Source organism: Pan paniscus, chromosome 2, assembly GCF_029289425.2.
Source record: "Pan paniscus chromosome 2, NHGRI_mPanPan1-v2.0_pri, whole genome shotgun sequence".
NCBI classification, from domain to species: Eukaryota; Metazoa; Chordata; class Mammalia; order Primates; family Hominidae; genus Pan; species Pan paniscus.
This window is the reverse complement of record NC_085926.1, coordinates 146,893,721-146,921,076: the sequence shown is the minus strand read 5'-3', so window position 1 is coordinate 146,921,076 and position 27,356 is coordinate 146,893,721. Positions and strand designations below refer to the sequence as shown.

General features: G+C 41.1%; 1 protein-coding gene across 3 annotated transcripts in view; it reads right to left on the bottom strand.

Moving 5' to 3' along the window:
* Nucleotides 1–27,356, bottom strand: part of GYG1 (glycogenin 1) — a 36,313-nt gene that overhangs the window by 2,358 nt on the left and 6,599 nt on the right. For 2 of the 3 annotated variants that reach the window (XM_034957576.3, XM_034957575.4), the window contains exons 5-6: nucleotides 15,873–15,999; nucleotides 994–1,213 (exon numbers count right to left, since the gene is read on the bottom strand). In XM_034957576.3, the coding sequence (XP_034813467.1) occupies nucleotides 994–1,213; nucleotides 15,873–15,999 (347 nt within the window). The remainder of the gene's footprint in view (nucleotides 1–993; nucleotides 1,214–15,872; nucleotides 16,000–27,356) is intronic. The other variant, XM_034957577.3, reaches the window with a different exon arrangement.

Here is a 27,356-nt window from a genome sequence, read left to right as displayed (position 1 = left end):
TAATGCCTGATGATCTGAGGTGGAACAGTTTTATCCTGAAACCATCCCCCATACTGGTCCATGGAAAAACTGTCTTCCACAAAACCAGTGTCTAGTGCCAAAAAGGTTGGGGACCACTGCTGTACAAATATTATGTCATGATCCATATAAAGAACTCGGAGTAAGAATGCAAGTGTTAGTTTTTCTCCCTTTCTCCTTTCTATATCTTAGTAAATGCTAGTAAGTGAAATGGCTAAAATCTATACCACAGAAAAGAGAATAATCTCTTATTACAATCTCACAGCCAGGTGATTAGCTGATTATCTGATTATAATTCACCACCATTCTGTTCTCTTATTTATATCTGAATATGTAACAGTTTCATTCCTCATCCTCTTCCAATTCTTTCATAAGAACAAACCTCAGAGAAGACCTTTAAAGTCAGAAAAGATGCTAAAGAGGGTTGTTATAAATGTTAACATGTCATCTCCCTCCTACAAAGATATTTCTTTTTCAAGATCCTATAGTAATCATAGGAGTACAAACATAGGAAATAAAAACAATCCTATAGAAGTATTTACTGTATGTTCATATTGTCATTTTCACTGAAAACACATTCTTCTAAGCAGATGGCAAATATAAAGTAGATACATCTAAATGTTTGCAGTTCCTAAAACATTCAATGGGGTGTTGTTTTTATAGACCACTACTTTAGGAATAATCTCAAAATCTTTTCAGAGGAGAATGGGCTAAGAATTCTAAAGTTAAAATATATGGGTATATACAGAAAATTCTAAATAACTGTGTTCTCAGATCCAAAGAAATCTGCCACACAGTTTATTTCTGCTACTTCTTGCTGGTAATGTTTCTCCTAAGATGGTTATTGTTTTCTTTCCACAAAATTTTATTTATCTCTTTGTTTAAAATGCTGCTAAATATTCCACATCTCTATTGATACAACAATTTTTTTAAAAAGCAGCATTAAATGATCTGAAGAAAAGAAACAGAACCTACCACATTTACATATGAGCAGGTGTCTTTGACAAGGCCAAATTGTTGAAGCAGAGGTAAAACGTTGGTGGTAAAGATGTTCCACCACAGGATGAGAAACTCTGGATGAGTCATGTTGGGATCATGGGCCTCACTTTTGACACTTTTTGTTTTGGGATCATAAGTATAATTCCATGGTTTGACTCGTCCCAGGAAATGCACAACTTTGGCACTTGCACCAAACCTGCCAAGTGAACGCAAGTTGAAACAGTTAGTGGATTCTGAGTACTGACAAAAAGATAAGCAGCACTTAGCAGCACTTTTCTATAGCTTTCTTTCTTTTTTTAAGAGACAGTGTCTCACTCTGTCACCCAGGCTGGAGTGCAGTAGCATGACAGTTCACTACAGCCTCTAACTTCCCACCCTTAGCCTCCTGAGTAGCACAGGCCACCATGCCTAGCTAATGTTTAATATTTTTTTGTAGAGCCAGGGTCTTGCTATGTTGTCCAGCCTGGTCTTGAACTCCTGGCCCTGAAGTGATTTCTCCTGCCTTGGCCTCCCTATTCTGTGGCTTTAACAGTGTACTTTCCATCCTGCAGTAAGGGTTCAAAATCAAACTGAGTTCACTGTGACATTGTGAGACAGATACTTTTAAAAGTACTTATTCCGTTGTGTGTTAAATACATACAAAAAATGTAAATGTAGCATCGGTTCAGTGCAACACTGAAGCACCAATCCATTGTGGACAGAACAGGCACACCACTTGGAAAGTATTTGGTATTACCTAGTAAAGTTAAAAATGCTCATGCTGTACAATCCAGCAGCTCAGCTCCTAAGCATATACCCTAAAGAAATGCTTGTGTATGTGCAACAAGAGATATAATCAAAATGTTCACAGCAGCACCAGCACTATTTGAAATAGTCAAAAACTGGAAACAACCCAAATGTCTGTATTAGATTTCTGCTCAGCAAGTATACATTACTCCCAGCCTCCTCAGGGGGAGGACACTTTCCCACCTGATGTTGGACATGTCCTATGGCTTGGCTTGACTTGACTAATGCAATATGAGCAGAAGTGACATTGTGCCTTACAGAAGCATTGCTTATTTCTGTTCACCCTCTGAGAAGTTACAACTTCTGCCAGCAGAATATGCCCTGGGTGCTTGCTGTTTCCAGAAAAAAGAAACATGGAACAGATCTGGATCAAACCTGTAGCCTAGCTCCAAACCCTGCTGAGATCATCAGAGCTGTCCTAGCCAACCCACCAACATATATGTAAGAAATATTTGCTTATTGTTGAATATGACTGAGATTTTATAGTTATATAGCCATCTTTTTTAAAGGAAAAGTTCTGCTATATTCACAGCATGGAATACAATCTAAAATGAATGAACTATAGCTATACACATCATGCAGCAAAAAGATGAATTTTTAAAACATTTCTGTTGAAAAAGGCAACGGGTCAAACAATTACATATATATGATCCCACTTACGTAAAGTCAAAACAGGCCAGGTACGGTGGCTCACACCTGTCATCCCAGCACTTTGCGAGGCTGAGGCAGGCAAATCACGAAGTCAGGAGATGGAGACCATCCTGGCCAACATGGTGAAACCCTGTCTCTACTAATAATACAAAAATTAGCTGGGTATGGTAGCACGTGCCTGTAATCACAGCTACTCAGGAGGCTGAGGCAGGAGAATCCCTTGAACCCGGGAGTCGGAGGTTGCAGTGAGCCGAGATTGCGACACTGCACTCCAGCCTGGTGACAGTGAGACTCCATCTCAAAAAAAAAAAAAAAAAAAAAAGGCAAAACAAGAAAAAAGGTACTGTTTAAAGATCAGAAAACTAATCAATATAAATTTCATGATGCTGGTTACCTCTGGGGGAAAGGTGAAGCTATGATTGGGAAGGGACAAAAAGAGGTTCTAAGGCACTGGTTGTGTTCTATGTCTTAACTTGGGTGGTATTTTTAAACAATGCACATTTTAAAATATGTATTCTTTTGTACATATGCTCCATTTCACAATAAAGAATATCTTTAAAAAGGTAGGAGTAAAGCGTAGTCCTGTTCTAGCTGGCAGGAAATCTATGTATATAAAAACAAAAACCAAACGTGAATGTAACAAGTGTCAAAGCAAAAATAGGAACAGTGGGTGCTCAGGAATTCACAGCAGGAAGGGCACTATCCAGCTTCAATGGGAGCAGAGGTGCTAAGATAGTGGGATGTGACTTCAAGCTTATACAGCAGATGTGATCTGGGTAGCTGATGATAATGTAGGGAATTCCAGACAGGCAATGGCAGGTATCAGGTGAGCACCTGTGTGCTAGACCAGGTATCCTCTGTTAGAGCCAGAGAGGAGGCTTTGAGTAGGGAAAGGAAAGTAAAATGGGACAGAACCTCAGGTACTGGGCTCAAGTGTTAGATTTCAGTAGATTTATATTACAGGCAACCAAGATATTTGAGCATGATATACCGTTCAAAATAATACAAACTCGTGTAACCTTTCCTATCCCCTAAAGTTTATTAAAAAAAAAAAAAGTTAGGAACCGGTTAAAAAGCTATCATCAGAGTTCACTATATTTGGAGACCAAATTCTTTAAGGACATGATGGGGAATAATAATATTTCTACAAGGTAAATTTTACTAATGTGTTAACTGAGGCTGTGAGAGACTGAAGTGAGATGCCCAAGGTCACACAACTAAGTGGCAGAGATGGGGTTTGACATGGTTTTACCTCTAAGGCATGAGCACTTACCATCCTACCATGCTGCTGCTGCTCCAAAAAGCATGCAAGAAAAATACAGCCTATTTGTAAAGCTCTTTCCTCTTAAGGTTAATTGATCATTCCATGGTTTGTTTCTTCTGATAAATGAAGAGGATATTTGATATCCCCAAGCTTACTCTTTATTTTATACATGTAAGTATATGTAACACACACAACACTCTTGTTCTATTTAATCCTTAAAAGGATAAAAATCATAATGCCCAAATTTGTGCACAGATAAAGCTATCGATTAAATAACAACTGTTATGCATATGACACTATGCTCAGTGTGTGGCCCCAAAAGGCTTTTGTTCAAACAGGAAGATGGGTCATCTGCATAAAAATAAGCAAGGTGACAAGTTGGGGCTATCAGGGCAGTACTGACATTAAGGGCTACTGAAATTCCAAAGTAATGAATGCAGGTGGGATTTTCAGAGGTGGTTTTGTGCAGGAAGTGGGGGCAGGGACAATGCATGGGAAAGAGTCAGATGACTGCCTTCAACAAATGTTCTAATGAGGATGGGGGAACCCACCACAGAGATCTGACACCTGTGTTGCAGAGTGGAGGGAAGGCACTGCCCCATCCTAGCAATACAAACCCATAAGCCTAAAACCGAAACAGAGCACATAAGAATGAGATATTCCTTCCACCTCCTCGGACACCCACCCCTCCTGACTCAACTTCCCAGCCTGGAGCCACAGCACCTACTTAGATCCTCTTGTATTAAACTGTTTGATCCTCTTGTTTTAACTGCTAAGCTTCCACCCATGATTTGCCTAGACTTAATATAAATGTCATACATAGTCATAACATGATAGTAATACTAATTAAAATAAGTTAAAACATGAATATAGTGTAAACTATTCTTTTCTAACCTGCTCTCTTGACAGTTTACTAATGACTGAGCAGTAGTAGTAATAAGAGCTCATAATAAGAATATAAAGTATTCATATGTCGCAGGCATTGGTTAGTGTTTGCTTGGTTTACTCAGTTAATCTCCAAAATGACAATGTGAGGAAACCAAGGCATGAAGAAGTTAAATAACTTCTCCAGGATCCCATGGCTGGTGAGTGACAAGGCTGGGATTCCATCCAGGCAGTCTGGCTGCAGAGCCAAGGCTCTTAGCCATGACTAGGCTGCTATTGTAAGACATTCCCAGAATTATAAGGGTATTGTCTGAGAGTGACGTTTGTTAATTTATGGATTAACTCCTGCCTATGGACAATTAATTTGAAAGTGAAAAAGGTATGCCTAAGAATCCTGGCAATCCCCCAAGTATAGTTAAGGTCCCAGCAACAGAAAGTAACCAATAGGAAAGCATATTATGAAGTAAGCAACTTAGCATTCAAGAAGACTGAAGAAAGACTTTTCAGAAGGATGCAGTTTGCAACAGAGGTTAAGGAAAAAAACGGAATAACAATAAGAAATGGGTGGTGCTTAAGATCAGCAGGTGACCCACAAGTAGACTGTGCTGGACATTGTCTAAGGGCCTCCCCAGCTCCTGTCTCTGGATTTGGGTGTCAGAGCTCATGCAGAGGAAGGGCACAATGGTCCAATCCACCTGCACACAGACTGCCCTCTGCTGCAGGCAAGAATATACACCTGAGCCTCTCGCTCTGTCCGTATCCCAGCATGGCTCTGGACCGCCACACGACTGGTTCACGAGGATTCTGCAGCCCTCCTGGATACCAGCTCCATGCTGGTTAAATACCTCTCCATATGGCCTGTGGCCTTCCTCTTGAATGTCAACAAGAACACCATTTGGAAACAATCCACACCCTGCATTTCACTGTGACTCAGGCACTGATCTCTACCTTCATGAATCCCTGAGTATCTCTTTAATTCTAAATCTGTTACTCCCTGTAGTCAGGGGAAGGATCCTCCTTCCTCAAATTACCTTCTTTACCCATTCTACCCTAACAAAGTGAAAAAACTGTATCCACTGGATAGTCTTTTCATAGACAGGGCAGTTTTCATTTTAAGAAATCCCTTGGTAAGACTGTTTAAAGTAGAAACTGGGATATTAAGGGGTCCTAAATGTGGGTGAGACTGCTTTTTCTGCCCTAAGGCAAGAAATCCCTTGGGTGCCAGCAAGACAGGGGGTGAGTGGGGAGAGACAGGAGAGGTGAGCAGGACTGTGGAGGGCAGTACTGCACAGTGATGTAGCCTCCCAACAGCTACCCACATTGCAATGAAACAAATCACAAAGTGTTAGGATGTAAGTAGGTTTCTTTACAAATTAGTTGGGGCCAGTTTACTGAGTGGCACACTTGAAACAGACTCAGAAGTGTGAAGGCACAGAGAAGCATGAGCGAGGAGGTAAGAAAGATTCTGGGGCATACAGAAATCACGCAAAGGATTCAGATATCATAGGTATGCTCAGCCCTGTTTCTGTCCAGTAAGGAATGGAAATGCTTTTAGATGCATTAGGTATTGACATTACTTTCTCTTTTTTTTTTTTTTTTTTAAGACAGTGTCTCACTCTCTCACTCAGGCTGGAGTCTAGTGGTACAATCTCAGCTCACTGCACTTCAACCTCTGAAGTGCAAGCAATTCTCCCACCTCAGCCTCCCAAGTAGCTGGGACTACAGGCACAGGCCACTATGACTGGCTAGTTTTCGTATTTTTATTTTATTTTTATTTTTTGTAGAGACGAGGTTTCACCATGTTGCCCAGGCTATTCAAGCGATCCACCTGCCTCTGCCTCCCAAAGTGCTGGGATTACAGGTGTGGGCCTGACATTACGTGCCCGGCCTGACACTACTTTAATCAAACTGTTACACACCTACTATCTAGGGAAATGGATAGTGGTAGTGAATGGTCAGAGGTTTTAGAGGACCAGCTTTTTATGAGAAGAGCAGGCCTGGATAAGTCACTGAACACGGAAGGTTTAGACCAGCCCAAGAGCCCTTTGGGGGTGGGAAGAGGGCAGAAAAGTGAGAAATAAGGCAGCTGTTAAGTGGGGGGAAAATGGGGCTTGGATAGGAGGGTGAGAGAGAAGTGAAGCCAGATTTTGCAACTTTGTGTAAGGCAGTCATATCACAAGAATGTTCCTAGAACTCATCTAGGGCAGCACTTGGCTTGATATGAGGGATCTCTGCCTGGACCCAACAATGGCCACCTTATATGAAGGTTCAGGAGTCCTTTTAACTCCCATTATGCTCTAACTGTACAACTAAGCAGTTATTTACACAGCAAAGGAACCTGAAGGGCTTGCTCTATAAGCTTTCATAAGACACATCATACACAAAAAGAATGAGCAACAGGTCTTGAACACTAGTCTGTTTTCATATCTAGAGTTTCAATCTAGATATTAATTTCAAGTAATTATTTTTATGTCTCACTTACGTTCTCTGAGAAATGTCTTTAAAAGATCATTTTCTATCATAATCAATTTACCCTTTAGTCATTTATGAAAATCGAGAATTACCATACCAAAATGAAGTAAGGGCAAACGTCATAAGTAAAAGGAGAAACTACTTCTTAAGTTAACCTAAATGCAAATTTAGGGGAACACTTAAAAGGCTAACCCAGAATATTTTTCTAGTGTTTTCTCTCTCCCACCAAATGCAACCAGCAGTTATTAGTCAGAATTTACATTGCATGGCTAAAAACAAAATAGAGGCTGGGCGTGGTGGCTCACACCTGTAATCCTAGCACTTTGGGAGGCCGAGGCGGGAGAATTGCCTGAGTTCAGGAGTGCGAGACCAGCGTGGGCAACACAGTGAAACCCTGTCTCTACCAAAATACAAAAAAAAAAAAACTAGCTGGGCATGGCGGTGTGTGCCTGTAGTCCCAGCTACTTGGGAGGCTGATGCAGGAGAATTACTTGAACCTGGGAGGAGGCGGAGGTTGCAGTGAGCCAAGATCACACCACTGCACTCCAGCATGGGCGACAGAGCGAGACTGTGTCTCCCAAAAAAAAAAAAAAAAAAAAAAAACCTAAATAAAATAAATAAATAAATAAAAGCAAAATACCTCACCAATGAAAAAGAAGGGGAAATGTTGATGTCAGAAGATAGCGTTGAACTGACCTCAACCCAGAGTAAGGATAACCATAAGATTCACTGACTCACTCCCTGACTTACCACTAAACTACTAGCCAGGAATTAAATAAAAAAAAGGTTGGGTACATGTCACAATTGTCTCTACATTACTGAGAGCCATTCATTCTGACCCAGTAATGGGGATTTGTCTCAGCTTGCATACATCTCTTAAAATAAATGTTCTAATTTTAACTTGATAGAATCTCAAAAGGGTCGTCCAGATCACAAGACATAGTTTGAACACAAGCCAGCAATAATACTGCTTATGTGAGCCGTTAAAATTATCCCTGTGACCTGATGTTACCAAAAGATCAGATAGAATTTTCATGACTAGTTTAGTAGTTGAGAAACAGCCAGTAACATGTGGATGAGACTACAGAACTGTTTAGAACAGAAAAGGAACTGGTTTATGATAGCACACACAGGAGCAATTTTAGTCCTCACTAAGCTCTTTACGTGCATTGTTCAGTCAGATACCGAGAAAGACGGCACTGCTTGTGCGACACTTCTCTGGGAATCGTGGCAGCAATGTCAAGCATCCTCTTGCCCACTTCTGTGGCTCATGTTCTCTATTATATTGCGACTCACTCATGCACCTTCTCAGACTCACTTGCCCACATGGGCAGAGCCACACACAAGCCCTTCTCCCACAACCAACTGCACACCTCTCCTCTCTCACGCACTCACAATCTAAGTTAGGAGTCACAAACCCAAGTAACCAAGGAGTGGGCCTGATCATGGAGAGGAGGAATGGACTTGCTGAGGTGGGGCCTGAGGAACACAAAGGGTGCATATCCCATCACTAGAAGATAGCTGCTACCCCCAGCAAACAACTGACCAGACACCCACCCAATTTCTTTGCCTTGCAAACTAATCCTCCCAATAATACCCTGGAAATCAGAACAATGTCAGCACTCGAACCCAGACTTTAATAACCTACACTAGGACCTAGTCAACAACATTATCTTCCAGGCTGGCCTCTCTTCACAGACCAGGTCAGGGAAGGACTTACAACACCAGGCCACTAGGGAGACTCTCCTGGAGGCAGCATGTCATTCTTAGCCTCTACTGGCTGATTGCTCATTCATTCATTCAGCCAAAACATAACACCTGCCTACAAGCATCTGTGCCCATACACTTTGCCTTCCTTCATGTTACCAAGGATAAACTGTCCTGGCTCTTTTTTTTTTCTTTTTTGTTTGTTTTTTTTTTTTTGAGACAGAGTCTTGCTCTGTCACCCAGGCTGGAGAGCAGTGGCGCGACCTCGGCTCACTGCAAGCTCCACCTCCTGGGTTCACGCCATTCTCCTGCCTCAGCCTCCTGAGTAGCTGGGACAACAGGCGCCCGCCACCACGCCCAGCTAATTTTTTTGTATTTTTAGTAGAGACGGGGTTTCACTGTTAGCCAGGATGGTCTCGATCTCCTGACCTCGTGATCTGCCTGCCACGGCCTCTCAAAGTGCTGGGATTACAGGCGTGAGCCACCACGCCCGGCCTGTCCTGGCTTTTATCTGAAGCCAGTCTCTCCACTTGTGTTCTAGGTGCCATCCCCTTTCACCTATCCAAGGACATCACTCCAGCATCTCCCCACAGTTTTCTGCATTGTCCCCACCCCCAACATCATTCCTATCAATACAAAAACATGCTGTGGTGACATCTATCTTTACACAACAATCACCACCACCCTCTCTCGAACCTACATTCCCATCCAGCTGCCACCCCATTAGAGCAGATGCCTCAGAAGAGCTGTCTACATTCACTGCCTCCAATTCTCCTCCTTCAGTCTCCTGGACCCACTTGTCAGGCTTTCTCCCCCACCACTCCACCAGACGTCCTCTTGCCAAAGTCACCAGGAACCTCCACATTCCACATCCAGTGCCAATTCTCAGTTGTCTTGTATCTGACCTCATATCTGTGAGCATCTGACACAGACACAGATCACTCCTTCCTCCTTGAAACATTTTCCTTGCTCAGCTTCTGCAATACCACACTTCCCTGAGTTCCCACTTGCCTTGCTGTCTCTTGTTCCTATTCTTCTATTCTCTTGTCCCTATTATCTTCCTGCCATTGGGTCAATCCTCAGGACTCTTCTACTGATAATCACTCCCTTGGCTACATCATCTTGTCTCGTGACTGTAAGTATCATTTATATGCTGACAACTCTCATATGTTCCAGACTTCTCTCTGGAGCGCCTGACTTTTATCTCTACTTAGCTATTTCATACTTTCACTAGGATGCTAATATGCACCTCAGACTTCATACATCTAAAACCTAATACATTCCGTTCATTTCTGACCAATCCCTACCCCTACGAACTTGCTTCCCCCATGTTCTTTCCTATTTCAGGAAATGGCAACTCTATCATTCCAGTCACTTAGACCACAAACCTGTAACAGTCACATTTGACATATCCTACCAAATACCTGATTTTTCCAAAGAAATTGGAAACCTGGGTTTTATGTGAAATTCCCTAATTTTTAAAGCATTGACAATTAAGTTAAAAAAACTTCTGTGTAGCACAAACAAAACATACTTGTGTGATAAATACAGTCTGTGGCCCACAGATTTGAGACTTCTGAGGAAGTTATGCCTTTTTTTTTTTTTTTTTTTTTTTTGAGACAGTGTCTTGCTCTGTCACCCAGGCTGGAGTGCAGTGGTGCAATCTCAGCTCACTCCAACCTCTGCCTCCCTGGTTCAAGCCATTCTTGTGCCTCAGCCTTCTGAGTAGCTGGGATTACAGGCATGCACCACTACGCCCAGCTAATTTTTATGTATTTATATATATGTATTTTTTTTTTAGTAGTGTCAGGGTTTCAGCATGTTGGCCAGGCTGGTCTCAAACTCCTGGGCTCAAGAGATCCTCCCTCCTTGGCCTCCCAAAGAAGTTATGTCTTCTTGGGCTCAAGAGATCCACCCTCCTTGGCCTCCCAAAGAAGTTATGTCTTCTTGGGCTCAAGAGATCCACCCTCCTTGGCCTTCCAAAGAAGTTATGTCTTCTTCCACTCAATCCTCATGCCTTTAACCTCCCATGAGCTCCCTCTTCGACTGAGATGGCATTCCTCACCCAGACTTCTGCCCATGCGATCTCACTCCTTGTGCCCTTTTTGCTATTGTCAGAGCAGCATCTAAAGGCTGGGTTGGGTCCGATATGGAAGCTTTTCTCTTGGTGATAAAGACTTAGGTAAGGCACCAGAATATGCAGCAGTGAGATCTGAGGACAGATCATCTGATAGAGATAAACACTTCGGATGAGGTCAGAATGACCAGATAGCCACTCTGTGAAATGGGGCCCCAAGAGGCATCACTATCACCGAGAAAGAGGGAACAAGACATCTGTGCGACCACTGCTTGATTCTTCTTCTTAACACTCAAACCATGACAGACTGTGCCATGTGCCATACAAGAAACTGTACACCTAAGGAGTGGCTAAGTGGATTAGACTCCAAGCTCCCTTATTCATCTCTGAGGCCTTGAGTGAGCGGAAAGTGTGGCACAAGGTACATGCTCCAGGTCTGCCAACCGAATGAACGATCAGCAGGCCAACAAATGGCTGGAAAAAAAGAGTGACCCAAACTCTTTCTGAGTCAGCCTCAGGGTTGAGTGAATATGTATGACTGTGAAAAGAAATGAAAAGACTACGGCTTCCAATAACAATAGTTACGTGGAGAGTTGGAGCCAAGGAGGTGTCTCAGGGAGCGAAGAAAAATAACCAAATCAGAACTACACAGGGACGATAGAATTCACAACACTAAAGGTTTAATTTCTTTGGGGAAAATATTGATAAATAGGTTTGATAAGGTCTTAGTGAATGAGTCTGATTCTTAAAAAAGAAAGAAATATTAATATCCTCAGAACTGTTTAAAAGAGTAGAATAAATGAAAAAATGTTTAATTTTACTAGGCCAGGTCTCTAGTCATATCTAAACTCAAGCAAAGGGTAAAACAAAATATTTATATGGAAAGTATTGGGTGAATGAGGCTTTGTACTCAATTTGACCAATTAATTTATGTAGTGGTTTGAAGAAATACCAGAGAATTCTGTCTCTCTGCTTTAAGGTGTGTTTTATATAGCATGAGATTCCTAGAGAGCGTTTAGTCAGTGGATATAATAGAAAGCAAAAATGAAACTAAACGATTTTTAAAAGACTAATAAGATTTTTTTTGCAGTGCTATGCACAAACCACACTATATGCTATCTGGATGAAACAAAACCTTCAGTTAGAGAAAACTTAAAAAAACGTATTTATTAAAAGCCTAAGAAACCTAACTATATATCCCAAACATTATGCTAAGCACTTTCAAAAATATTATTAATAAATGCATTTATGGGCTGGGCACAGTGGCTCACGCCTGTAATCCCAGCACTTTGGGAGGCTGAAGTGGGAGGATCACTTGAACCTAGGAGTAAGACCAGTCTGGGCAACATGGCAAAACCCTGTCTCTATAAAACACACACACACACACACACACACACACACACACACACACAAATTAACTGAGCATAGTGGCACATGCCTGTAGTCCCAGCTACTCATCAGGAGGCTGAGGCAGGAGGATCGCTTGAGCCTCAGGAGGTCGAGGCTATAGTGAGTCGTGATTCTACCACTGCACTCTAGCCTAGGCAACAGAGCAAGATTCCGTCTCAAAAAAATAAAATGCATTTATGACTTGTTTTCTGATGCAATACTACAAACTAACTTAAAAATTACTAAACCAAGCATTTTAATTTTCAAATTATGCCGTGTTAAAGAGGATCTTCCCTTACAAAAAAAAAAAATACTAATTCTGTTTTTTTATATTTGAGTAGTCATTCGAAGTGATAAAACTGTTAGTTTGTTTCCTTTATCTTTTGTTCTAACCAAATGATACAGAGAGAAAGGCACTAGATGTGCTATTTTGTGGCTTAAATTCATACTAAGTTTGCTTTATACCAGGGCATCCTTTAGCTGAAGCTTCATGTAAGACCAAAGGCCACAATGTTCTAGATATCCAAAACTCTTAAGATTCTGGGGTGTCTAAATACTGCTTTGGGGACATCCTAGTGCATGGTTATTTGGAGTTGGCAAGACAAACACTCCGTTCTTCCTTCCATGAAGCCGAAGTTGCTCCAGACCACTCCATGGTCTCTAATTCCACCTGCCACCACCCATGCTGTCCTAGGGAAGGCCAGCATACTATAGGGCTACTTAGTCCTGGAGACCACCAAGGTTATTCTGAACCCAAGAGTGGGCCTTCAAATTCACAGGGATCTTTGGAGAGTAGCAATGATGACCAAAATGCTTGTAATGGGTTACTTTCATTTAAAAAACATTTGGACTACAATTTTATATTACCTTATAATAAAAAAGAAATGTAACTACCTGTACCTTTTCAGCCTTTCCCAAATATAAAAGAATATAAGGAAAAATGTCTCTGGATGGGTCTCCACAAGAAAAGCAAATATATTTTCTGGCAGAGGGAAGGGAAAATGAGTTCTGTGATCTGGTTTCAATATTCCTCAATAGGCAGCAATGGGCAAGACAAAACATGGCTCTGAGCAGCCTTATCACAGAAACGTAGAGCTGACCCCCACAAGCTGCACAGAAGCAGCAGCATCTCCAGCCGGCCCTGGGCCAGCTGAAATCCGGCTAATGGACGGAGTTGTTCCCAACTTTCCCAGTGTGTCATATTCTCTATGGTTACAATAAACCCGGGGGATTTCCAAAATTAGCACTCATTCATTGAGCCAGGAAGAAGAAAACCATCCTGTTTCAGTAATTTAGATCTCAAACTGGTTTTTTGGGGGCAATTCATTTGGAGGATATAAAATCAACTGGGTTCTTGAGAGAAAGGGCCAAGGTTCTAGCAAATTAAGTCTGTCTTACCCCTCAAAACTTAACTCTGCTCCACCTGCTTCTTGTGTGTTAACATAAAAGTACTGCAAGCAGTGTCTGCATAAACCAGGCTATCCCCGAAAGGTACAACGTGCTCAATGGTGCTAAGGTGGAAATCAGATGGAGTCAAACAGAACCACATGCTCACTGTGCAGGACTGAGTGGAATGGTCACACTATTCAAAAGTCTTTCTCCTCTGCACTGTCAACTTTTTGCTTGCTAAACTGAATTCAGTCAATTAAACTATAAGCAAATGTCCTATTATAGACAAATTCGGCTCTAGGGGTCACACTGTCATGGTTTGCAAGAACACTATTCAAACTAGCAGGGTTATAAGTAAGGATTAAAATGGATCAGGTTCACATTTCCATGTGAGACACGTTTGTATTTTACAAGGCCAAGGACTGAGAGGTGAAAATAATGCTTCTCCTGTTCCTCCCTTGACAGTGAATCCTGTTGTCTGCTTTACTCAGAACACAGTTGGTGTGTTTAAGAGTCTGCTTGTTCCCATTGTACAAAGGGAAGAGAATGTAATATGTTGGAGACATATACCAAGGGAACAGTTAGGGAGGAAAGAACATGAGATGCTTCTAATCCTTATCTGGAGGATGTTGACAGAGTCTTCCCAGAAAAGAACAGAAAAGGAAACACTGCTGCTACAAAAAGCCAGACATGCTCATTACTGTGGTGTAAGACTTATGGAGAGGACTTTGGATAATGAAATATGAGGAGTGAAAGGCCCTTTGTTTTCCGCTAACTCAGGAATGTCCATATGGGACAGAGATTGGCCCAACTCAGTGAAGGGCTGTGCTGCTCACAACTGTCTCAGGATCGACCTGACAGCTAGTCCCCTGTTCAAGAAATCTAAATCGTCTTCTTAGTTAAACACAAATGAGTCAGAGGCTAAATAATAGGATCCTGTCCCTAACAGTGAGATAAACAGTGCAGCAAGGCTGTATTAGTTGTAAGGTGTATCAGAACTGCACCAGGGGCCGGGAGCAGTGGCTTATGCCTGTAATCCTAGCACTTTGGGAAGGCAAGGTGGGCAGATCACCTGAGGTCAGGAGTTCAAGGCCAGCCTGGACAATGCGGTGAAACCCCATCTCCACTAAAAATACAAAAATTAGCCGTGTGTAGTGGCACGTGCCTGTAATCCCAGCTACTAGGGAGGCTGAGGCAGGAGAATCACTTGAACCAGGAGGTGGAGGTTGCAGTGAGCCAAGATCATGCCACTGCACTCCAGCCTGGGCAACAAAGTGAGACTTCGTCTCAAAAAAAAAAAAAAAAAAAAAGAACTGCACCAGGGACTGTGCGTGCTAAACAAGCACATTACCAAAAACAACAAATGTCCACTGAGCACTTTATATGTATTAATTTGTTTCATCCTCCTGACAACCCTATGAGGTAGGTACTATTTTCCTCCTCGTTTTACATATGGAGGAGCTGAGGCACCAAGTCTTAAGTCATGTAGCAGATAAATGACAGAGTGAGGACATATGCCCTGCCTTTCTGGTTTACGAATTACTCTGAACACTATATTGCCTCTCTCAAATAAAAATGACTAACAATCTAACGTGTACTGAGCAGCTGGGTAGACCAGGCCCTCTTCTAACCATGCTACATGATTACCTCCCTTAATACCCACAATAACCCTATGAAGACATGGAGGCAGAAAGAAGTTCAGTAAGTAGGCCAGGAAGTGGTCACTGCAGGATGTGAAGTGAGGTCATCCAGCTCCAGAGCCCTTATTCTTAGCCACAGCAGCACACTGCTGCCTGCATCTGGCTTAATCCCCACAACAACTATGAGGGAGCTTTTAACACCTTTTTGCAGGTGAAGGAAACCAAAGCTCAGCAGCCAGTATGGGGAAGACATTGAGTTAGGGCACAAACTCAGCTCCTCCAAGTTGTAAGTCTGCAGAGCTTAAGAGTCTGTGTTTTTGACCATGACATATTAATAACTTACCAGAGGGCCATGAACCCCAGAAACTGATGGGAACCTTGTCCCAAAGGCAACTAAGGACCCTAGGGTCAAGCATGAGGCAACCGATAACATCAAGGCCTCTCCCCATTGCAGCCACGGTTCTTACAAGAGAAACTTTCCTCAAAGTGTCTATCTGTTATTTCCCTCGGAATGACAATGAAGCAGCCCCAAAATTGTACACCCCAATTCTCTGCCCTCAACATCTCCAACAATAGTTAAACCATCTGCACTTACACTTTAAATGCCGGGAGGTAGGAGTATATAGAGATGCTGCTTAGGTTATAAATAAACGGCAGGTGTTTTCTGATATCTGTTGTTGCCCAGCTGCTAAAAAATGTGTTCAGTATGCCTTGGTCCCCACCTAAAAGAAAAAAATATATAAATTAGTTAACAGATCTCTAGACAGTTTAATAATTTTATAGGAGCACATAACTGGACCTTTAAAAATAGACACTAATTCCATTTTTTTTTTTTTTGAGATGGAGTCTCGCTCTGTCACCCAAGCTGGAGTGCAGTGGCACGATCTCAGCTCACTGCAACCTCTGCCTCCCGGGTTCAAGCAATTCTCCTGTCTAAGCCTCCCGAGTAGCTGGGACTACAGGTGCATGCCACCACGCCAGGCAATTTTTTGTTATTTTTAGCAGAGATGGGGTTTCACCGTGTTGGCCAGGCTGGACTCGAACCCCTGATCTCAAGTGATACACCTGCCTTGGCCTCCCAAAGTGCAAGGACTACCAACGTGAGCCATCACGCCTGGCCCTCATTTTTGAGTTAAGTTCCTTGACACACCAATTAAAAACATTTTAAGGAGTGGCCATTTCCCTGATTTAACTCATTAATTCGACAAATATCTGTTGAGCAGCTACTATGTACCAGATACTGTACTAGGCATTGCAGAGTCAACAGTGCACAAAGAGATATGGTCACTGTCTTCACAAGGGTCAGGTGGGAGACACCAACAGCAGCAAATCAAATCAACAAACATCACACAGATGGAGATGAATGCAGTGAAGGAATGTACGTGGCACTACAGGCACACGTGGAAGTGGCTTGAGCTACATCTGATGGGCGAAGGAAGGCTTCCACAAGGAAGTTGTGTTTAAACCAATATCTGAGGGGTGCACATGCATACCTGAAAGATGCCGATGGGGGAAAGACGGGGGACCGTGTCCCAGGCAGAACAAAAATAGTGCACACCATAGACCTGTGGCGGGCAGGAGCATGAGGCTATGGACAGAAGGCCTGGAAGGTGGCCTGAGTAAGTGGACTCGGCGGGAATGAGTTGCATGGCACCAGGTGAGTCTCAGAGAAGGCGGCAGGGACCAGACCACATAGGGATCAGGTTTTACACTTTATTTCCAGTTAAAGATTTCAGACTTTCCCCTGAGTATAACAGGACAAAAAGAATCAAAAAGTAAAAGAGAGCAAACTGGAACAATGGAATTGTTTTCCAGGGCCCACAACTGTTGGCTTATCAACAGAGGGCCCAGAAGGCCACATTACCCCTATGGTGCACTCTCCCACCACTGACCAAAAGTCTCTGGGCAGATCCTGCTCAGTCACCACTGTGGCCAGCGTCAGCTACAATGATACAGCAAAGTGTCTGCTCAGCCCTTGGGGCTCCTGGACTTCATATCTTCCTCAGAAAGCGGGGATCATGGCCATTCATTCAAAAGAAATAAAAACAATACAAGACACATTCTTCCATATATTTCATGTGCTTTCTATTTTAGACTCATGAGATTTCAGAAAACACACTCAGAACCAGAGTCTCCCAAGCAGCAGAACAGTTCATGATATGTGTGCATGTGCATGAGTGCATATGTGCGAGTGTGTATGGGGATGGCAGGCAGGGAGACACCTGCTCTAAGCATCAGGCAGGAATACTGCATAGTCACTCCTCTCCTCAGTCCCCTTGGCCAAAAAATCCAGGTCGTTTCTCAACATACAACAAGTCCAGTCGGCTGTCGTTACTATTCAATTTTCCTTAGTTTTCAAGGAGACTTTAAAAATCTAGAGATCTATTTAATTTTTTGAGTTAAGTAGTAAGATCAGGACTTTAGGTTTAAAGTCCAAGTGTACCTTATCCACCCTCTGCGTATTCTATCCTTTCCAAATACCTTCAATCAACTCTAAGAATCAAAGGCGTTCACTTATTGTCTTGAGGAAACCCCTCCTTAAACAGCACCCCTGACAGGTCTCTGTTCCTCAAGGGACGAACAACAGAAAATCAGTTTCACTCTTATAAGTTCTAAAGGACAATAAAGATGGCAACAGAATATGCTTCACTGTTATAAAAATGCAATGGACTCAATGTTTAGATACCCCAAAATTCCTACATTGAAATCCTAACCCCAAAGTTGATGGTATCTGGAGTGGGGTCTTTGAAAGGTGATTAGGTCATGAGGGCTCTGCCCTCATGCATAGGATTTGTGCTCTTATAAAAGAGGCCCAAGTGAGGTCCCTCACCTCTTCTGCCACATGCAGCAGTTATAACAAAAAAACAAAAATAAAAAAGCTGTCTATGACCCAGGGAGTGGGCCCTCTCCAGCCACTGAATCTGCTGGCACCTTAATCTTGGAATTCCCAGCCTCTAGAACTGTGAGAAATATATTTCTGTTGTTTATAAGCCATTTAATCTATGATATTTCATTATAGCAGCCTGAATAGGCTAAGACAAAGGACAGATATGAGAACCAAAGACAATTTTAGCTAATAGGCAAATTAATGTATTCTGAGGCACAAACTATCAAAGCCAAAACATCATGCCATTCATTAAAGGCTTATTTTGGATTCTACAAAGATACCCAAATGTGGGACTAGACACTAATGGCTGAGGTACAGAGGCCTGAAGTCTTAACTAATTTCCTTTTACACATAATCATCAAAATACTGCCAATCGGTTCCATGGGAACAGAAAAAAAGGCTAAGGAAATGTTCACAGCAGCTTTGTTCATAATAGCACAAACTGAAAACAGCTCAAATGTCACTCAGCAGGTATATGGATATCGTACATCCATGTGGGATATTTCTCAGCTATAAGACGGAACAAACTAGAGATACAATAACCTGGATGAATCTTAAATTAATTACACTCAGTGAAAAACTCCAATCTCACAAAGTTACATACTATGTAATTTCATTTATATAACATCAAATAATAATAGTATAGAGATAGGAAGCAAATTAATGGTTGCCAGGGGAGAGGGAAAGAATGACAGATGCAGTTGTGGCTGTAAAAGAATATGATGGGCCAGGCGCAGTGGCTCACGCCTGTAATCCCAGCACTTTGGGAGGCTGAGGTGGGTGGATCACAAGGTCAGGAGTTCAAGACCAGCCTGACCAATATGGTGAAACCCCGTCTCTACTAAAAATACAAAAATTAGCCGGGCATGGTGGCACACGCCTATAGTTCCAGCTACTTGGGAGGCTGAGGCAGAAGAACAGCTGGAACCCGGGAGGCAGAGGTTGCAGTGAGCTGAGATCATGCCACCGCACTCAAGGCAGGGTGACAGAGTGAGACTCGGTCTCAAAAAAAAAAAAAAAAAAAAGAATATGATGAAGGGTCCTTGGGATGGAACTACTCTGCATCTTGACTATGGTGGTAGTCACACCAATCTACCCATGTGATAAAGTTGCATAAAAACCAAAAGTGCATATACATATACACATACACACAGAAAAGGGAATACATATAAAACTGGTGAAATCTGAGTAAGGTTGGTGGATTGGTCCAATGTCAATCTCCTGGTTGGGGCAATACATTTTAGTTATATAAGGTACTACCATTAGGGGAAAACAGATGAAGCATATGTGGGATCTGTCTGTATTATTTCTTACAACTGCATGGAAATCTACAGTTCTCTCAAAATGAACAGGTTTTTAAAAAACTCTTACAATTAATGTGCAAAATACAATCAGGAATTAGATGCTAAATTCCACAAGAACAGAGATTATGGCCTTTTGCTTACCATTGTAATGCTAACATGTAGCAGAATGCCTTACACATAGGCAAATTATTTATGGAATGAATGCAAGAATCTTGAAGATATTCTGTAACAGCAGAAAAATTTAAACGACTTATATTCTACCATACAGGAATGGTTAGTATATTAATACTAACTACTCATGGAATATGATTCAGCAATTAAAACTAATGTCTATAAAGACAACATCAGTACACTGTGTAATATAAAGATATACAGCTACATACATTGTGATTATAACTAAGAACATAAACATTAATTAACATTTATATTACAAGAAAGTAAATAAAATAATAGTAATTGCATTAGAGGATTGGTGTAATAGATGTTCCTTCCCCCCTCTTTTTCCTATTATATTATTCTTTTAATGCTAAAATATTAGTAATACAACTGGGGGCAAGAATGAGAACTATGCTTAGATCTTTTCTTTCTAAATACTCTTTACTTTTAATTTTTATTATGAAGTATACTACCAAAAAAAATATATGTGTAGGTTATAAAGGATATTAATAATAAAACTCTACACATTTATCCAATTTGAGAACCTGGACATTATAACACCTTCTTTAACTGAAGCAATTCCACTTAAAATGACTAACAGCTACCCATAATGCAGTAAAGAAATCTAATTCCACAGAGGCCTAAATCGTAGTTGTAAAGTAGAACTTCCAAATCCGACCTGCGTGAGCCTGGGAAACAGGAGTCAGAGCTGCTGATCCCTCAAAGTCCCTGGCTGGCTGCCTTTGGCCACAAAAGGCCGTTTCTGTTTACCCTCAGGTACCCTACAAACATCATCAGCCCATCAGCTGTGTGCCACAGGGAGGCTGGGAAGCACGGGGTGTACAGAAAACAAGCAAGGAAGAGAAAAGGCACTGAAGCAGAACTGGTCAATCAACGGTGCCTGTTAAATTGGCAAATCCTGAAACACTCAACAAGAACCTTGGCTCCAGAGGGGACAACACAGGTCATAAAACTTCCAGGGCCACTGACCTCATTATGTGACTACAAAGGTTTATCATTTAGTCCAAAGTTGTGGATTAAAAATAAATTAAATGCCATGTAGAAGTCCGTAGCTGAATTCTTAAATTCAGCGGTCTAGAAATCTTAACCATCTTTTCCCAAATGCACAGTTCAACATTTTAAGGTCAGGCAAATGTTTTAACGTCATCAGAAAAATCTATGTATGGTGTTACCAATATCCTCTCTTTAGAAAAATCTTTAAATGATAGGACAGTTCAAAGCAGAATGCAAATCTAGGCACATCTGTATTAGAAAACATACAAGGATGCCCTAAAGACTGCTGATTTTCCATAACAAAAACCCTACAACTTTTGTCCGATACATTTTAGTCAGACTTCTAGAGGCAGCTTTATCTAATCTGACAGGTTAAGATAATTTTAATCTCACTCATCTCAGAGCCAACAAACATGATTAGCAGGCATCACTAGCAGCTGTGATCCGGTACGCCAGGGTGTGGTAACACAGGTGAGAGACAGGGAGAAAGGAAATGGAACAAGGGGCACATCGCATCTGTTTTGCGAACAAAAGCAAGTATCTCATTCTGAATCATCCTTCCACCCGGCTGCCCAAATGCTGTGTAATCACCTTGCAACTACAGACTTGGTACTTTCTAGGTCTTTTGAGCAGGGTCACATACCTGGTAACCATGGATGCATTTATCAGAAACTGGGCCTATTTGTTTCCTAAGACAGAAACAAGAGTTAAGTGGTGTCTTTTTAAATCTGTGCATTTGTTCGATGCTTGTGTACTTTGCGTGCTCTTCCACAGTTTGCTGGCAGCTGGCTTGTCTACTGTGGATAACAGGGCAGTGAGTTAATTCTGGTTTAGACATGAGCCCCAGCATCTCAGCCAAAGGAATGTTCCCCCTATAATAGTGCTCCTCAAACTGTGGCCCGGGTTCCAGCAGCATGGGCATCACCTGGGAGCTTGACAGAAATGCAAACTGTTGAGCCCCACCCCAGACCTACAGAATCAGAAGCCACATCTTAATCCCTAGGGAATTTGTCTGCATATTAAATTTGAGAAGTACTAGAGTCTTTTGAAGAACGACTTCTTTATTATAACAAAGGATAATAACAACTTTTAAAAATGTCATTTCTATAAAAAATGTCTAACATTTTATAAATTTGGTATTCACATAATAGGAAGATTCAGATAGGTTCCAACTCTCAGATACTTCAAAATCCAAAAAGGGACAGATGGACAAAGTAAATAAAGTAAAAGTCCAGGCACGGTGACTCACGCCTGTAATCCCAGCACTTTGGGAGGCCGAGGTGGGTGGATCACCTGAGCTCAGGAGTTCAAGACCAGCCTGGCCAACATGGTGAAACCCCATTTCTACTAAAAACACAAAAATTAGCTGGGCATGGTGGCAGGCACCTGTAATCCCAGCTACTCAGGAGGCTGAGGCAGGAGAATCACTTGAACCCAGGAGGCAGAGGTTGCAGTGAGCCGAGATTGCACCATTGCACTCCAGCCTGGGCAACAACAGTGAAACTCCATCTCAAAAAAAAAAAAAAAAAATTATAGTAAAATATGCTTTATATTGTAATTGAGCTAGAGACAAGGACTGACATGAACATGTGACTCACTTCTATCTATCTATCTATTATTTATTTACAGAGACAGAGTCTTGCTCTGTCACCCAGGCTGGAGTGCAGTGGCATGACCTCAGCTCATTGCCTCTGCTTCCAGGGTTCAAGTGATTCTCCCACCTCAGCCTCCCAAGAAGCTGGGACTACAGGCATGTGCCACCACACCCAGCTAATTTTTGCATTTTTAGTAGAGATGGGGTTTAACCATTTTGGCCAGGCTGGTCTGGAACTCCTGACCTCAGTGATCCATCTGCCTTGGCCTTCCAAAGTGTTGGAATTACAGGCGTGAGCCACTGCGCCTGGACACTTCTTTTTAAAACTAACTTCCTACAAAATGCTTGGTGGATATAATCATTACTGCCTATAGTGAGCATGCTAAGGATTAATAAATTACAGCTTATGAAAGCCCAGCTCTTGGGGATATTTTTATGAGATTTACTGAGGATCATTAGATTAACCCGAGGTGGCTTATGGAAATCCAGGCACTTGGAGCTTGGGCCCCAGCATCACGGCATCTCACTGGCCTCAACCCATTTAAGCCAAGAATAACTGATTTATTTTACTACTTCATGTTATAGCTTTTGTTTTTCACTACTTTGTTAAAAGATTATTAAGTATCAAGCTATTAATTATTACATACTTGCAAGGAAACATTTATTCTTGGCTTAAATGTCAGTTTCTCAGTCTAAGGCAGGTCCTCCTAGTCTGGACTCTTAGTACTCTGAACTTACTAGAATCATGATTACATAACTGTGTATTAGTTGTTAAATGTCTGTAAGGTCTCAGAATATAAACTTTATAGAGGCAGGAATAAAATCTGTATTATTTACCAGTCTATTTTTGCCCCTTCAATTTAGGATTTTGCCCAGATTAGAAATTAAAATTATGTTTGAAATAATGAATGGACCTACTACAGAAATATAGGTGAGAGGAACCCTTCCAAGAATACATCTAGACTCCATAAAACACTGCAAGACGATGAACTGTGCTGCTGATTTTAAACGACAAAGTATTTTTAGGTATTTTGGATCAGAGGGGAGGAACAGTAGCAATAGAGATAGAAGACTTGAGCCTCCATTCCTTCATTTGTAAAATGAGGAATATACCAGCTGCTCTGTCTACTCAGAGAAATTACTTAATTCATCTGTCATAAAGCCAAGGTAATAGGGATCTTCCTCCATCCCGTATTATTCTCAGGATACATACTCAAGAATGCTGCCATATGAGAGAATTGGGAATGGAAAAACCACCCACCACCACCACCCACCCCACCACAACACATAACCCAACCAGAGTTGAGAAGGACCCTGGTTCAGACCTGACTTTGCCTCAGCTCAGAGACATCAGGCAAGCTGCTGCCCTGAACTGTACCAATGGCAGGTCCCCAGTGCTAGCTAGATAGCAGGCTCTCAATTAATATTTGTTATATGAATGGATGTATGAATGCCTACCTCACAGGACTGTTGAGAAATAAGTGAAAAAGTAGGTAAAATGACCAGCATATGAGCCTGCACACATATAACATATTAGTCCCTCCCTCCTCCTCTATTTCTCACAGGGTTCATGATCTCTGACAGTTACAAAGCTGGAGACAGGTGGCTAAGTTAAAAAAGTATATTCACGGGTACAGTGACATAACAATAGCTCTTAAAAAAACTTACGTGTGCTCATTAATTTTGCCATTACATGATATGGCTTTTGCTTTTCCTCAAGATACTTATTATCCAAACTATCAATAAAATGACATAAATGCAAGAGAACACAGTCATTTCCAAAACAACTGATAAATTACTAGAACAGGCAGCCTAGTGCTTGGGTGGCTGGGGGAAGTCACCATGGGAAGATAACTGTCCGGGCTGATCTATCAAGTCAGGGAACCAAGTGAAGCACACCAAAATCTCTCAGCTCATTTGGTTTGGACCAGTACTATCTTGAAATATCTCAGTCCTTCATTCTTTTTTTGGGCAGGTCCAACATGAAGCCTAATTAACTACAAAGATTTTAAAACCTAGCTCTGGGGTCAATTTTACACTTTAATACAATGTAGCACCAAATCATTTCTGTTAAACATTATTTTAAAACATTACTGTACTCTGCTTATGGGACTCAATGACCACTTAGAATTTGGAACACACAAATATAATGACCTCAAAGCGGATCCTGGACTCTACTTAAATAAATCATACCTAATATTCTGCTACTAATTTATTCTCTCCTATGTTTTCTTCTTTCTAGAAATTCAACTACAGACCAAAATTCCAGTACACCAATCAAAAGCTTAGGATATTTACATTGCAGTAATCAAAATGAGTATAAGATGTTTTTTAAGGATATTCCAAATTACAAAATATGAAATCCTCTGACTTAGGTTTTTGAAACTAACACATACAGACAAAATAGACAACAATTTTTAAGCACTTAACTCTTCAACTATACAAGCACTCTTAAGATATATTAGTCACAGGGGAAAAGAAAATAAACCTCAACTTGCATTCAGGTTGATTTCTTCAGAGTCAAGTTCATCAGCCTCATTTCACCGATGTGGCAGAAGCAAAACTGCTGATTAGAACCTACAATATAATGAGCTCTCTCTTCCCCTCTTAGTGCTAACATGCCCAGAAGCTAACCTTATCTTGTCACATCCTATACAATACTAGTGTAGAACTATTTCACAACAGCTATTGTTCAACTTTTCGGGAAATATGTAATTACAGTGATGAAGTAAGTGCCAAGACAGTTTGAAAATACAACAGTATAGAAGTTTGACTCTTCATTATGGAAAATTAGACACCAGCCATGAATTCGGTTATGTAGTCACCAGTTCTAAAATCTAACATTATAGAATTTTAGGAAGAAAGAGAAGTCCAGGTACCTCGTATGGTTTGCCATATTAGGATTATTCTCTTGGCCAGAGTCACAGAATAGAGAGGTGGAGAGGCTGTGAATAGAGGGCTGGTGATTAGAAGAATGACAGCCACATTCTTTTGCATGAGAAGGGTTGCAAAAGCAGCTGCAAATGCTCAGCCATCAACAGCCTGTGTGGCTTGTCAGTGGACACAGGAAAGAGGTTAAAAACATGACCTGCGAGATATTCACACTGAGATACAGTCATCTGTAAAACTGGTCTGAACTGAAAATTCCGGGACTTAAAACTGACTATGGGGGTGGTGGAGGAAGAAACTATGGTTGTGAGAAAATGTGGGTAACTGTGAAAGGAACATCTGAAAATGTTCATCAGTGCCTACAGCACAACACCTAACCAAAATTATTTTTATATAATTCTTAATTTTTATATTTAAGACTATTTACTTTTACTATATTTATAATTTTTATATAATAACATATTGAAAACCAGAGGCAAAGGTTACTGCCATTAGACAAAGTCATTGTCCATAAAGAAATATTTTATTGCTATCAAGCATAAGTCCAACACATCTTTATGTCACACAGTTCACACATTGATTCAAGTGGATAGTAAACCCCTCCAGAGAGAAGCAGCCTCCCAAGGTATAGAGTGAGCTTTCTTTGCTAAGTAAAGCTTAACACATATTTCAAGTGAACACAACCTTTGATTCGAGAACTGCTAATTTATTCTTCTGCTGAATTTAAACAACATATTGAGAACCATAAGTTCTCAGCTGCATAGATGACTTTTTACCTCTTTCAATTTCTATTAACAGAGAAGATTCAGTCCTTCACCGCCAATGAGCCAGTAAATGGAATACCTCAGAGGACGGCCAGCACCTGGAAACCTGCTGCTGAATAATGAAATGTGCTAGAGGCACAGACAGAATCTCACGGTGGTTTCAGATTCTGGCTGAAAAAGCAGGAAGTGCTTCCTAGTCGAGCACTCTGCACGCATCCAAGCTTCTTACCAAAGAATAGGTTAATTAGTTTCATATTCTCAAATTATAACCTAGATAATTTACCACGGCACACTACTGTTTGGTAATCAAAGTCTTACCTCTCAATAACATCTAATGGTTTTCTAGGTTAGAAATTGGATTCTCTTTACATGATTAAAATCATGTGGATTTCAGGCAGTTGGCAGGCCACAAGATATACTTTAGAATGTGATTCACTTACTAAAGCTGAAAAGAGTTACACCGAATTTCTGGCAGGATTACACTTACTTCCTTCAAATTAGGAGAGGAGGTGAAGAAAGCTACACTCTGACGGGAAGGTTAAGACAAACAGTGGACTTCTGCTAAAAACACTCTCCTCTTCCTTTTATGCAAAGGTAACTTTCAGTATAAGCAGTAGAAATAAGGAATACATCTTTTGAACTTAAAGACTAATACAGCTTTCATTCCTTCTATGAAAGGAAAATAGCAGGAGCTAAAAACATGTCAGTAAAGCGAAGAAGTTTCATTCGGCCTTGACCACGGTGAACATTTAACACATTATTATTTTCTTATTTTAAGGTTGCTTAAAACAAGACTTCACCTCTTGTTAGATGCTGCCATACATTATGGTTCAGATACTCCCGCTCTGTTTTAGAGCATGTAGAGAGCAGAGTTTCGCAACCTCAGCACTACTGACATGCTGGGCTAGGTAATTCTTTGTTGGAAGAAATCGTCTTGTGCATTGTAGGATGTTTAGCATCCTGGACCTCCACTCATCAGATGCCCTTTGCACCCTCCCCCTTCAGCTGTAACAACCAAAAATGTCTCCAGACATTGCCGAATGTCCTTTGGGGGACATAATCACCCTTGTTTGAGAACTATTAGCTTACAGCATAAACAAGCTAAATAGTGAAATAAAATTGAGACTTAAACTTCCCTATTATTTTCAATTACATTTCATATATAGCCACAATTCCCAAATCCTCAGCCAAATAACTAAAAATAATTCAATTTCTGTGAATAGCAACAATGAAAACCCAATCTCAGCTTTATGTATAATTTGAAATGTTTTAACTTCCAGTATCTTCACCTCAGCAATCTAACAAACTTATAGGTCTAATGTTTTCATTTTTAAAGTTTAATATTTTGATTTTTAACTTTCTAACCAATTAATAAAAATGAATTCTCATATCTGCACCCAGGACTGAATCTTTTGTCAAATGAGAAAGGCTGTTTCTGCTATTTCCAAAAGATCTACTTACTTCAAATCTC